Source organism: Apus apus, chromosome Z (genome assembly GCF_020740795.1).
Source record: "Apus apus isolate bApuApu2 chromosome Z, bApuApu2.pri.cur, whole genome shotgun sequence".
In the NCBI taxonomy this organism is placed as follows: domain Eukaryota; kingdom Metazoa; phylum Chordata; class Aves; order Apodiformes; family Apodidae; genus Apus; species Apus apus.
Genome location: NC_067312.1, coordinates 76,023,492 through 76,037,838, shown reverse-complemented (window position 1 = coordinate 76,037,838; position 14,347 = coordinate 76,023,492). Strand labels below are relative to the sequence as shown.

The 14,347-nt window shown below is 41.0% G+C and overlaps 1 protein-coding gene across 6 annotated transcripts in view; it reads left to right on the top strand.

Annotated features, from left to right (window-relative positions):
• Positions 1-14,347, top strand: part of FAM172A (family with sequence similarity 172 member A) — a 262,842-nt gene that overhangs the window by 141,911 nt on the left and 106,584 nt on the right. For 5 of the 6 annotated variants that reach the window (XM_051643536.1, XM_051643535.1, XM_051643532.1 and 2 more), the window contains exon 8: positions 11,088-11,207. The exons of the other annotated variant lie outside the window; for it this stretch is intronic. In XM_051643536.1, coding sequence (XP_051499496.1) covers positions 11,088-11,207 — 120 coding nt within the window. The remainder of the gene's footprint in view (positions 1-11,087; positions 11,208-14,347) is intronic. 6 annotated transcript variants of the gene reach the window in all.

The window sequence follows — 14,347 nt, the reverse complement described above, 5'->3', positions numbered from 1 at the left end:
TTATATGTACTTGGATGTTTTGAGCTGTTAAAAAATGACACTGCTTTAGGAGAAAATTGCTAGTGATCTCATGTCTAATGATCTGCGGCGGCGATGCACCACGTTTGCAACGCCAACACCCTCGCTAATCTGGGCAGAAAAGAGCCTGTTTTAGTAAAATGGTCAGTGTGAGGGAGGTGCAGGGTTCAAGCCAGAGGTAAAACGAGCAAGTCCTGAGGTTGTTTGGTGGCTCATCAGGATTAAAAATAATTTCCTCCGTTACTGCAAAGGCAAAAATTATAAAGGTGGGTCTGGATGGGAAAAGCGAGAACTGAGGCTGGAATAGCTCACCCTTCAACTTTTCAGATTATTGAAGGAAGGACCAGCAGAGAACGTGAATCTGAATTTTGGATTGTGTTTGTCATCCATTTGGATGATTATTTTATAAGCTAATGGCAGTTACTTCAAACACAATTGATTACAGTATGCTACATATTAAGGCACTTCAGCAAATCTTTATAGCCATACGTTCAATAAATAGAGTATCAGTTTACTTAAAGCGCTGAGAACTTTGTGGTCTCTTTATTAGGAGAAATCAAATAGCTCTGAGCCTGTTAAATCTTTCTTTCACTTAAATAACTGCTCTTGAGTGTATGTAATAAATAGAGACAAAGATGTCAAGAAGAAAAACATGGGGTGAAGTCATTAATTTAGTTTTAATCATGTAAGAGATATAAAGTCTGTAACAGAGACTTTACAGCCAAGCTTTGTTCTGAAACCATAGCTGTTAATGAAAATACTAAGTTGTTGTTTTACTTAAATGTGTTGAAGTTTGTTAGATTCATTGTTTCCTCTGGTGGGGAAATCTGCATTTTTCTTGGCCAAAATGCTATTTTTCTTGCAATAGCATGGTTAAAAAAAAAAGTCTGCTTCTCATTACAACATATAAACAGATTGGAAGAACTGTAAAGTAAGATAGTCTTTAAGTACATTAGGAAATAGAGAAATAACACTTCTGCTTGAATTTTATTAGGAGTTTGTGAATGTTTCAAGTGCATTTGTTTCAAAAGAAATTTGGTTTAGTGTTTAGAAAAAACGCATGTAATAATTTAAACAACTGGCATGATCTCTCGTGTCTTAAGAGGATGGTTCTTCATCTGAAAATAAATTCATTTTCATTTATTTGTCCACACAATTGATCTGTTAATTGCCAGAAACATGACTGGTAGGGAAGGCAGCTGGAAAGATACAACCTGATGGTTTGTTTCAGAAATGCTCTTTTGTTCTTATAATTCGATCACACAAAATGCTGCCTTTGGTGATGTTCATTTTGTTAGGCAGAGATACGTTGTGGGCAGAATCTCGATCCCTGAGATTGGTTACTTTGGAAAGAAAAAAGTACAAGGAGACATAAAAAAGATGCATGTAAGATGCAGGGGTATGTACCAGTAAGCAGGGCTGGTCTGTGGGAATGTTACTGCAGCTCCAGTGTGACAAGTTTCCCTGTGCAGGATGTCCAGGCTGTTTGCCAGAAGGTGCTGCTTCATATCCGCGATTCCTTCACCTGGAACCCTGCAAGTTATGTGGAAAGGGGAAAAAATACTGTAAAAGCAAAAATCCAAAAGCCTGTCAAAGAGCAAAAAGGGAAAATTATTTTGGTGGGTTTTTTTAAGTAAAACTTCCTTTGATTCATTTCCCTCCTTCCTCCTATTCTCTTCTTCTGCACCTCTTTCCTCTCGGTGAGTCAGCAATGTTCTTGTCCCCAGACTAAAAGAGGCAAATGTCATATTTGTGTCTATTTACATTCTTGTCTTAATGATAAAATAATTAGCTTAGGTGACTGCTACCCCCTCTGTCAATTTGGAAACAATATAAACCAAAAGAATGCTGCAGATATTCAGAGGCAAGATCTGTTTTGATGGAATGCTTTTAACTATTTGCTCTCCAGCTCCATAGGGAGCAACTGGCCACTAAAAAGAATACACTAGTCCTTTAAAATACCAAATCCAAGCTTATGCTGGAGATGATAATTAAGAGCAACTGAGAAACTGTTTTTTTCTTAATTTTCCTTACTTTCGGTCTGCTTTAAGTTCCTGACAAAGAACTTCTTTACAGTGAGGATGACAGAGCCCTGGAACAGGCTGCCCAGGGAGGCTGTGGAGTCTCCATCTCTGGAGATACTCAGGACACCCCTGGATGCAGCCCTGTGGATTGTGCTCCAAAGGATCCTGCTTTAGCAGGGGATTGGACTGGCTGATCTCTAGAAGCCCCTTCCCACCCTGACAATTCCGTGATTCTGTGATTTCCTGCACTTCTACAGAAGATGGTTGGATGGTGATGACAGGACATGCCAGACTCCAGCAGAAGTAATAATGGGAAAACCCAGACTGGAACAACAGCCTGACAAAGTTGTCTTGCTCTGGCTGACAAGCAGATACTTTAACCAGGAACATTATGCTATAATAACATTTGAGACTTAATTAATTTAGCCTGGGATCTGGGTTTTATTTTATAAACAGCAAACCCCTTCAAGTTAGGAAGTGCCTTTGATTTTCCCAATAAAAAGCTGAAGAAATAGGGAGAGTGTTTGAGCACAGCAACCCTACAGCAGAAAATACTCACCATGCAGAAGGGCTTTGCTTGTGTGGATTCAGTGAGGATGGAATGAGACAGGGAACATTTGCTGCTTGCTTGCTTTATTTTTGCATGGCTCTGCAGCCAGACTCACCGTGCTCGACCTCCTGTTCAAATGAGAGTCTAAGAATATTTCACCTGCAGCACAAGCCTGCTGAAAAGCACTGGTGTATTCTGGTAACATCTGCGTGGTCCTGACACAGCAGTGCTCTGAAGGCCTCCCACGAAGGCCTATGTTTGCCAAAACTGAGATGCAGGATAAGGTCAGCGAGGCGTTAATGCAGCTGAGACCACTGGCACCTCTGTGAGAAATAGCTGTGGGCGCTGACAACTTCACTCCGTGGTTGCAGGCCATTGTTTGCCTGCTGAAATATAATAAATGAGGGTTTGGAGGCAGGTCCCGTGGCCAAGAGGGTGGAAAAAAGGTTTTGATTTCCAGGGTCAGCTTGTTCCTCACCGAGCAGAGGTGGTTGGAGCACTTTGGAGATGGGAGAGTGGTTTAGGTTTTGATTTTTAAAATCAGAAGTAGCTCTAGGTTATTGGTTGGCAGCTGTGTTAGTTGAGGGCTTAGCTGGGAAAACTCTTCCAGGGCTTGGAGTTGCTTTATTTTTTCTCTTGTGTTCAATAAAGCTGGATATAAGGTGGGAAAGTAACTCACTTCTGCTGCCCCAGAGGGTGTTAGGATGCAAACTCCCTCCATTCCCACATGTATATAGCATAGCTCTGAATTTTATTTCCTGACCACCATCACCAGGGAAAGCCCAGCTTGCATCTGAAGTGGGAAAAGTGGGACAGGATCCACAGCCGTCTTGGATGGTAATTGCGGTGGGAGCTGGGGAGAGCAGGGGCCCCGGGGAGGGGCCAAAACATGAAGCGTAAAAAAAAAAAAAACACAACAACCCTGGCTAGGCACTGTCAGTCTTGCATTAACTAAACCTTGCCATTTTAAACCTAGTCTCAGCAGTCAGAGCATAGAAAAGCACAGGTATCCCCACCTCCTCCCGAGCCAGCCCTTTCTCCGCTTGGCACCGATGGTGACACTTCAAACATTGCCTCAGTCTGACGAAGGCATTTCTTGTTTTGCATCTTTTATTGAGCTGCTAGATAAATCAGATATTGCACATTTTGTGTAGTATTTACTCATTTAGCAGGTCTGCCAGGATTGCCTGCTTTTCTGATAAATTATCGGGAGCTTTGTAGGTGGGACCACTCTCTAAATCAATATGATGTGTATTTAATTGCAATATGTAAGACTTCTGATCTTCCTTTCTGCTTCCGACTGTATACACACCACGTCTTCATTACCAGGGCTTCATAAGCAATATTGGGAACACTTCCATCACTGGCCCGCTTCAGAAATGAAATAGGCACAAGAAATTACACAGAATCACCTCAAATAGGTCTGGGAATAAGACTGAGATGTGTAATGTGAAAAATGCAACCTTAAAGTCACTTTGCCATATTGCTTTCCGAAGGCACGTGCCAAATAATAACCTTGGCTGTGCTATTTATATCTGCAGCTCCACGACTGACCAGACTTGGCTATTGTAATACCTGGTCTCTCCTTCTGTCTCAAAAGCAGCTGCTGTAGTATACATTTTGCCCCCATCTCAGGAGGAGCCCTTAAAAAGATAATGTAGTTTTTTTATTTCCTGGGTTATTCCTGAGAGATGAGTGTAAGAGGCCGGCGTTTTCACATCCGAAGGCTCTTGGTGCAGTCCCTGCTAATGTCATAAGGAAGGAAAAATACAATGTGACTTTTTCTGAATGCATATGAACACGGTTGCTGAATAAAATAACATCACTCACCAGTAATGCATTTACATTATTCCAGTGCTCAACCTTTGGAGATTCAGTGCTCTGCGATTCCGTAGAGTTCCGCCAGATGTTGGTGACCATGAACCTGCTTTGCCACCTACACGGCTGATCCAGTCCTGCTGGGTGGTGCTGTTTTAATGCAGCAAAGGATGCAAATAAAATCCACACAGAGCCTGTAGAAGAAGGGAGGAAAGAAGTGTGCCCTCCATTCAGACTTTCAAGGCCAAAGCATTGTACCCCCCAGTGATGGCTGCTGTACCACTGAGATGATCGTGATGTTCTTACCCTCATCTGCTCCCTTCAGCAGCCTCCTTTCATCTTGTTTCAAGCAGTCCATTGCCATCCTTCCTGAAAATCCAGTTATTTATGAGTTCTGCAAGAGCCAGCCCATCTTTGTGTACAATACAGGATACAGACTAGCCTCAGCCATTTCAGAGAGTAAAGCAGAAACACAGTTTCTGCTGATGGTAAAACGCCTCCTGGGATCTACCTTTCAGGCTGGAGTAGGAAACCATTCAGAAATACCTCTGCAAGGGTTCTCTCTACTTCGTGATTAAAAGGGTACATAAAAGTTTTGGGTAGATGGAATGCTTCCTAAGTGCACTGGAATTTCTCCCTTAAAGATCAAATTTTGTTCAGTGACCTGAGCTGGGCCCTTCAAGTCTCGTCTTCAGGTACTTATGCTGCAGAAAAATTTTAATACAAGATCTTTGCTGTCACTTTTTTCCCGTTTTTGGTTTCTGTCCTATCCTTACTTCCCTCCTCTTCCCTGGTTGTAATACCATAGCTGTTGTCTTTGGGCAGAAAAAGAAATAAAAATCACATGCTAGCTATTTTTTTGCTTTCAAAGCCTCTTACACCTTGTCCTGCACTGAGGGTTTGGAGCTGCTCTGGTGTTAATTAGCCATTGTATGGTTTTATTATGTTCCTTTATACTGAAACAGTTTTTGTCTCATGTAAGGCAAGTATTGTGAGGAAATGCAAGTGATGAGCATCATGTAGTACTCATAAGGGTGCAGCTGGGGGGGCAGAAGAGAGGGCAGCTGTTGGAAAAGGGCTGTGGCTGGAACAGGAGGTGGTGCAGCAGAAGGGGCAAAGGAGAGATGAATTCAACTTTTTTTTTTCTTCTTTTTAATTTGAGAGTTGTGGAAGGAGGGTACAAAGTGTACAAAGAGAAGTGAAGTGTAAAGGCAAGCACAGAGGAGAAGGGAGGGATGGGAGGACATGAGGACATCAGAGCTGCAGGGGCAAGACAGGGCATTCCCAGTAATGGAAACCCCAAGTGTCCATCTCTGGGTAGTTGGGTTCTTCACAGGAATGAAGAGTTTGTTTTAACTCTGCTATTACTAAAGCAAGTGGCAGAGTTCCTTGTACTTACTTAGTACCTAACTAGGCCAGAGTTTCACAGGTCCTGCCATGGCAGCATCGTGGAGTAAAATCTTCCCCATTCATTTGTCTTCAGTATTTGCCACCCATGCCTTCTGGTTTTTGTATATATGAACATACATATATATAATTTTGATTTTTAAAGTCTTGCTTTCTAGCCAAGGAATGTTTCCAGTGAAATGTGTATCATTTTTACTGGGTCCATTACCTAAGAGTGCTGCAAAATGTGATGCTGGAGTGAGTCAGGTTGTGATAAATCTAGAATTGTATAGCAACAGGGAACAAACTGTACCCCTTTGCTGTTTGGTTCAGATCTCCAAACATATGTTTTTCTCTTAAAAGAATCAAGTCTTTTGTATGGAAAATAGGTCTTTTATTATATGCAGGATACCAGTGTTAGCCAGTCACCCCAGAATTCCATCCTGGATTGTTGTAGAGACAAAGTGCTACATTTTTATATTGTTATGTTCTATATGTTTGGGGTTTTTTTAATTTAATGATTTCTTGGAAGGGCTGGGAGAGAAGTTTGCCTGCCCCAAGGCTTACTGAGGCAACGGGATGAGCTGTACACAGCTGCAAAGGTTCTGCAGGTGGGGAAGGATCTAACATCTCCAGAGAAGGATGGGGGAGAGGAGCTCTGAGCCTTTTTACCATCTCTCAGCCTCCCAGCCAGTGCACAGTTCTGTTCTCCTGCATTTAACACATGTACCATACTTGTTTACAGTAGCTCATCGAGCTAGAAGGAGAAATTGTTTTGCTGCGATAAGCAGTAATTATAGAAACCACCTTCAAGTAAATTGTTAAAAAGCCATTCAGTTGTATGGCACATTTCCCTATTTGTATGCATTTCACTTTTCACTTGTCTCAAAAAAAAAAAAAAAAAAATTTGATTCCAACTCCTCAATTTAAAAAAAAAAAAAAAATGAACACAAAAAACCCAACAAAAAATAAAGTAAAAGGAGAGAGCTGTCACTGGAGCTTGAAACTTAATTTGGTTTTCTTGATTTGAGTTCTGATAAATCAGAAGTTTAAGGTGGGATCTTGAGCTGCTGTGTCCTAGTGAAGTCTGTAGTAGTTCAAGGCCTCCAGCTCTTGCCCCATCTGTAACTTCCCAGCAACAGGCCACTCTCAAAAAAACCCAAAAGCCACACACAAAAAAAAAGCAAAATTTGGCATTGAAACAGGAAATATGTGAACCTGTCACAGTAAGCAGTCTCAAAGGGCAAGCTGCTTTGCAGGAGCTAATTAACCTTAGGAAATAATTACACAAATATGCAAATGTTGTTTAGATAATTCCATGTGTTATCAACTCAGGTAGTCCATCATAACTTCAGACCTTGCAATGTCTAGGTGTTAGAATCTGGCATAGTTGATAAGGCTTCGGCTGCTGCATCACTTCAGCTTGGTATTTAACAATTAATGACTGTGATATTACATTAGTAAATCCAACCTGTTTTTTGAATGCAACAGAACGCAACACCGTATTCTCTGTGTGCACCCTGCTTATCTGCAAATTCCTAATGGCTCCAAACATTAAAATGTTATACACCTTTCAACTCTCATCACTGGCAATCCTGGGGAAAATGGCAGACCAAAATCTGTGTTCTCTTCCTCTGCTTTGTCACACAATGGATGGCCGGAGAATTTTCCCACAGTCGTTTTGAGTTTTCAGGCACTTAGAGCTATTGCAGAGGGGATTTTAAATCTGCAAGCCAGTTTTCCCAAAGCAAAACCTCTTTTTGAATCAAGGTGAGGAGCAGTGTTTTATGCAAGTGTGTTTCTGTTAGCACTGCATAGACCCCAGACAACAAAGTCATGGGCTGCCATTCTTAGAATCATCTAATCATTTCAGCTGGAAAAGAGCTTTAAGATCAACAAGTCCTCCCGTTAACCCAGCCCTGCCAAGGCCACCACTGCCCCATGTCCCTCAGCACCATCTCCAGGGCTTGGAAACCCCCCCAGGGATGGGGACTCCCCTGCCCTGGGCAGCCTGGGCCAGGGCCTGACAACCCTTGCCAGGGAGAAACTGTTCCCAAGATCCAATCTAAGCCTCCCGTGGCACAACTTGAGGCCTTTCCCTCCTGTCCCATCACTTGTTTTTGGGGAGCAGAGCCCGACCCCCCTGGCTGCAACCTTCTCTCAGGCAGCTGCAGAGCCAGCAGGTCTCCCCTCAGCCTACTTGGCTCCAGGATCAACACCCCCAGCTCCCTCAGCTGCTCCTGCTCAGACTTGTGCTCCAGCCCCTTCCCCAGCTCCCTTGCTCTTCTTGGTGTGAGGTCCCCCCGTGCTCCAGCCCAGCAGGACATCTGTAACCCATGCCAGGACCTGAGTCAAGTCCAAGCAGATCAGAGAGCCTCTTTCCTACCAGAAGCTGTTGCTTCAAGCAGCTGAAGGAAGGGTTCTGGCCCTGGGATATTAAATGGCTTCAACTATATGAGAAACATGAATTTATTAATCATTGCAATATAATTTTCATTGACTGTACAATGAAACTCTTTGATTAAAGTTTTGATACTGAAATTAACAGCTCCATATCAACTGTATCTTTAACATTTTTTGAGCAATTGCTATTTTGGTTTTAAAAGCGAGGCATTTTTAATGTGTAATTAAGGGACAACCTAAGAGACTTACTATTTTAAAAATAGTAAGTTCATTGCATTTAGCTGCAATGAGAAGAAGGAAAGCAACAGCTGCCTAATATTGTCACCTTTCCTACCGAAACTGCAGCATCCAGCCTCATAATCTGACCCAGGCCAGCCAGAAGAGGTTAATCCCGGGGTCCTCCTGGACCCAGAGTCCTAAGAAGAACTCCTACAGCCTGATATTTCTTGTATGGACACAGCACCCGTTCATTCTCTGTCCAAGGTGTTTAAAATACAGTTTATTACGAGAGGAAAAAATAAGCAGATGCTCTGAGGAGAGAGCTTTTCTTCCAAGCACACACGACTCCTCCAAACTTGTTCTCTCACATACATGCTGTTCTTACCCTGTTTAGGGTTTAGCAGAGTATGTGCAACAGAGCAGTTTATCCTGACATTTTATGGCTTTTTTTTTTTTCCATCAGTAACAAAGGAAACTGTGGTTACAGTCTATATCTAACTCGTTCTAGCTCATTTCTTTCTGCTTTTATAAAATCCTATTGAGTCTTTGTACCAGACTGTGAAGCTGTGCAGTTAATGATTTGGTTTACTGGACCACTGGTTATGCTTTAATTGGTGGAAGGTTTTCCAGGCCAAGTATTTGAATCCTTCAGAAGCTTCTTGCTGCTGTCTTGTGTCTTAAGTCTTGTGGAAATTCTAAAATTGTGTGCTTTTCTCAGCAGTGTGTAGAATAATAAATACAAAATACCTGAAAATGCAATATTAACCAGAAACAACCTCTTCTTTTTGTAAGAGTGTTAAAGCAGGGCTGCATACCTGTACAAAATTGATGTTATGAGAATTAATAGCAACATTATTTAAAAAAAAAAAAAATCTTGCATATTTGACTAAGATAAATATTTTAGATAAACTAGTCATTTTAAAACTCGCAGTGCTTTAATGGGCCTTTTCCATACATATAGTATGAGTACATTCCCTTTCCATAGAAAAACTCCAGTTGAAGTTGTCCTTCAGCTTTATCTTAATAACTGGTCTGTCAATCACGTTTTCTTTATGAAATTTCTTCATAAAAACATCCTTCTCTCCTCATGAAGGGAGGAGTCTTTACCTCCTCTACCTATCTCTGCAATGAAATTTCAAAACAGGCTTGAAAGAATATAAGCTCTTTCTCATGCTGAGGTGGTTTACAATAGTTGATACATAATTAGTTAAAACTATGTTCTGTCATAGTCAAGCAAGAGCAGAATCTGTCCAAGATAAAGAATACCTTCAATGCTTTTTGGCAAATTAGATAAATATGTTTTAATCGCTGTTACGTTAGAGAAAAAACAATTTAAAAGCAGGTAATTGTTTTAAAAGCTTTGGGTCCAGATCCATAAAGATTTGTAGCCATCTCACTCTTATTTAGGAAACCGAAGTAGAACAGAAGTAAAAGCCTAAATCCTCCACTTTAGTTGTCTGTCTTCACATTCATTTTAGACACTCTTAAGAGTTTAAAATTCTCAAAACCTTCTTTCAGAAAGAGAGTAACACGTAAAACACTTCAATATTCTTGACAAAGTTACAGTAACTCACATGCTGTAATTAGCCCTTTCTGATTGCCAGTGGCTTTTGCTGGTTTGTGCTTTATTTTCCCCAAGGAACTGAGGTTTTTGTTGTCTGCACCTGAGTTACCTAGGGCTATGAAGTTGTTGCAGCAGAGCAAAGGGGAAAGAGGTGCAGATTTTGAGAAATGTCATGACCTTGACTGATCAGCTCTTTCTGGCACAGAAGAGCCTGGAAAGAGCCTGCAGTATTGTGCTAGAGGTGTGAAATCCTGATGGGGCAGGGGAGCTGGCAGAGCATCCTGCTCTTGTCACCTGAGACTAGACAGATTTGTACTTATGACACGGGCAACCTGAGAAGTAAGTATAATATAGATGGCTACAAGGCTTTCTGAGAGCCTGATGTTTGAGGAGAGTGTACTAAAATCAGTGTAAATCATCCCAATGCCTTACATTGACTGGCATGCACAAGTTCTGGTTCAGTAATAAATCATGCCTCTAGCTGCCACAGACTCCAAAGTAATGACCAATGTGTAAGCAGTCCAGGGATGTTTTATCTGTGCTGTACCTCATAGTCTGCAGTTGTGAAAAGCAGCATTTAAAAAAGGAGTTGCAAATACCATAATTTTAATCTCTGGCAGAGTTCCGTTGGCCCGTAATACGAAAAAATTGCAGAGGCTTGAAATTATATTTACATTGTTCCTACTTGTTTTTATTTGTTTTATCAGACTGAGGCTTAAATACTTTAAACAAACCATCAGTGAGCAAACGTTTGACAAAGAGTTGTCAAAAGAATGAAAATCAGAGCAGTGGCTCATAATTTCTTTGAATGCCTCTGTTTAGCTGAATTGCCATCATGGTATTTAGACAAAATTTTGCAGATGCATAATTTTTGTTGTATTTATTAAAATAAGTAACAATGAAGCAACATTTTTATTGCCTTTCAATTGCAATCTTAAATTTCTTTTATTTAGACAAATGAATCTGTTCTCTTTTTTTGACACTAGAGTATATTCATTTGAGGTTTGTTTTAGCAACACATTTTAACATATAGGAACATGTTGCTTTTAGACGGAATTGCCAGTTTTTAAAAGGTAATTGTCACAAACATAATTTCTTTCTGCAGGATAATGGATCTCCTGAAGAACATGCAATTTATGTTTGGGACCATTTTATTTCCCAGTCAGCTGCAGAGAACGTGTTTTTTGTTGCTCACAGTTATGGTGGACTTGCCTTTGTAGAGTTGGTAAGTGTGACTTCTCCCTTGCCTTCTTTCCTGAAGCCTTTCACAGATTTTCTGAATTCCTTGTGAACACCTTATTGAGAGCAGCAGTTTGGGAACAACTTTGAACCAGTGGTCAGATACAGATCTGGGAGGTTTTCTTTGCAACTGGAAGGTCACAACATTTTTCTCTGGTTTCCAGGTAGACAAATAAACAAATAAGAAGTATTAAATTGAAGTCACCATTAAAAAATGCACCTTCTTGGAGGTAGATTGGAAATGAACATGAGGAGAATTTGGGGGGTTTTACCTGTTTTTTCTCCAGAAAGGTCTGCAGAAGTTGCTATAATTCTGTGATTCTATGGAAGACCTTTTTTGTTGCCATTTGTTAGGCTCTGGACAAGCCCTGCAGTGATTTAAGATGGGAGGAACTCAGTGTAAAGCTGCCCTCCTCCTGATTCTGGGAGTGCCAAAAATGCATTTTTTTTCAATCTTTCATCTTTTTCTTTAGAAGGCAAATTTGTTCACCCCATCTGGTATATGAAGAAGTTGCCCATTGGACTTGCATACCACTCTTGGAACCACTATATTGAACTCTTCTGTGCCACTAGAGGAGTATAGCTATAGTCTTCTCTCTTAACTGTGAAATGCTAATGTAATCAGAACATAAATAAACTAAAAAATAAAATAGCCTCATTTATTGTGGAAATGTAAATTGCAGATCAGTTTTGTAGACACAGGAATCAGCAGACATGTATGTACAACTTTTGTCTGTAGCACTTCAGTCTTAACTGAAAGTAAGTAAAAGTGGTTCCTGCCTGAAAATCAGATAAATGCACAAGTGTTTTGATTTTAATCTTGTGCTGCTCCAAGTAGCAAGAAGAATCCAGAGCAGAACCACTTACATTCTTTTAAGAACTAAGGATTTTCCTTAACCTTTTTCATTTCTAGAAATTAAGGCCATTTTGATTTTCCCTCTCATTCCTGAAGTCTTTAGAATATGTATGACGTGTACACATTTCTGACTTGAGAACAGTTGGGCTGATTATTTTCTACAGGTGTTGTATTACCAAGTCAGTGAATAGTCTCAAAACTAAATTTTTAGATACCAAGTTAGTGAAGGTGAATAATTCCTTCTATAACCACAACTTTGAACAAGAAACAGGTCGTGTGCCTGTTGCTCCTTGGATGCAAGGAAGGGAAGGGAGCATCTCTTCTGTGTTCGCTTTACTGCCTGGTGGTTTTCAGCTGCCCCATTTTCCAGCCCAGGTTATTCTGCTGTTCCTTGTCTATCCAAAGTGAAGTGTTGGCAGAATTTCTGTACGTTTTGTAAAGCCACACTGTTTGGATTGCCAAACACCTACAGATACGTATGCTTAGCAGAGGGCAGGAATAAAAATCAACTGGAGACCTTTCTCAGTGTTTCCGAAACAAAGTGCTTTATCTGAAGGAGGCTTGGAGAGTTTTTCCATCACATTTCCTCAATGTTTTGAGGTGGCATGGGTAACAGATGACCAACGTGTCATTCCCATTTTGCCTGTTTCTCTTGTCACACTGGTGGATATTTCTTCACTTTTGTTCTAGTTTAATACGAAGCACACAGATGTTTCAGAACAAGACTTGACTTCTGACCTTGGGGCTTCCAGGGTCAGGGTGCTCAGGGCCTGTGAAATTATCACAAGCTGAGCTAAAGTTTTTATCCATCACAGGAAGCAACCAGTAAGTAAGAAGTTAAAAAGGATCTTTGTCAGAGAGACAAGATGGTCTCAGTGAGGGTCAACTTCTGTAGTCTGCTGTCTCGGCAGGAGATGCATGCCTGAGAGGAAGAGTATAATATATAACCATTGGCACATTACATATCTGTCATGCAAAACTGGACCTGAGAAGTGTATTTAATGTAGCCCAATTGTTTTTTAGAAAATCAAAGGGTATTAACACCTGGTTTTGGTGGAGGTGGTTTGATATCTGAGCTCCACTGAAGCAGCTTAATTAGATATTACACACAGTGAAGCAGATATTATTGAAATAAACCCTATAACTATTTTATCACATTATTAATTTGTAAGATTTTATTTTGTTATGATCTCCTTTCTCTTCAACTTTATATCCATATGGCACTTAGTAATTGCAAAGAGCTCAAAAAAAAAGAAGTGGAGCAGCTGATGGGCAATTACTGTCTTATGACAAATACATTTGATGGCTTCACTTTCTTTCCTGCTTTGTGTGGGGGAGATGATGAGGGTGATAGAGCAGCTACACCATATAGCAACTGTACCACCTCTACACTTGCTGTGCAAGAATTTTGGGTCAATTTCTTCATAAAATTTTAGGTTATAGTAGTTATGGAGACCTGTTGCACAGCTGCTCCTTCTGCATCTGTGCCTCCTGCAGGAGAGCGGTGTGAAGCATCTGGCTTTCATTTGGAGTGAAGGTTTCTGCCTGGGCCGTCTGCATTTTATTGTGCCTGCAGGGAAGAAGAAAACAGGCAAAAAAAAAAGTCCAAAAACATTTGTGTTTTCAATGAATGTCTTTTAAACTCAGTCTGCATGTTCAGAGCTGTGAGGTCTGTCCCCATGGTTTGCAGTCATTTGGTCACAGAGATCCCGAGCTCATCACTTTGTCATGGTGCAAAGCTCTTGGTGGAAACCTGATCCTCTGGCATGAATCAAGGAATCCCAAAGAAACCTGATATTAAGCAAAGACTCATTTGTGGTTGTTGGTACCATCATCTGGGAAGAGTTAACTGCTCTCCTGGAGCAGCACGGGGAAGTGGACACACATCCAGGTGCCCCTTTGTGTGCAGCTGCTAAAGGAGCTGGTGCAGGAGCAGCAGCTCTGCTGGGTTCTGAAGTCCAGCACTGGGAGGTGGGCATGCAAGTTTTTGGGAAACTCAAAGTGAAAAGAGAGCAAATACAACCATCACACATGAAATTGGTATACAAGGAGGAGCATTTTTGTTTACAAGCCTTTGGTGGCCAGACCTGGTGGTTTTCATTCTAAAATTTCATCTTGCTGTAAAAATCAGGCTGTGGTTTGGAAGTCCTTCGTTAAACAAACCAGTTTTCATGCCACAGCATCTAACATTTTTATTGGTCTTTGCAGCTTTTTAATCTACATTTTTGCATGTCTGTGATTGCGAGATGTTAAGAAAAACAGGGTGAGCC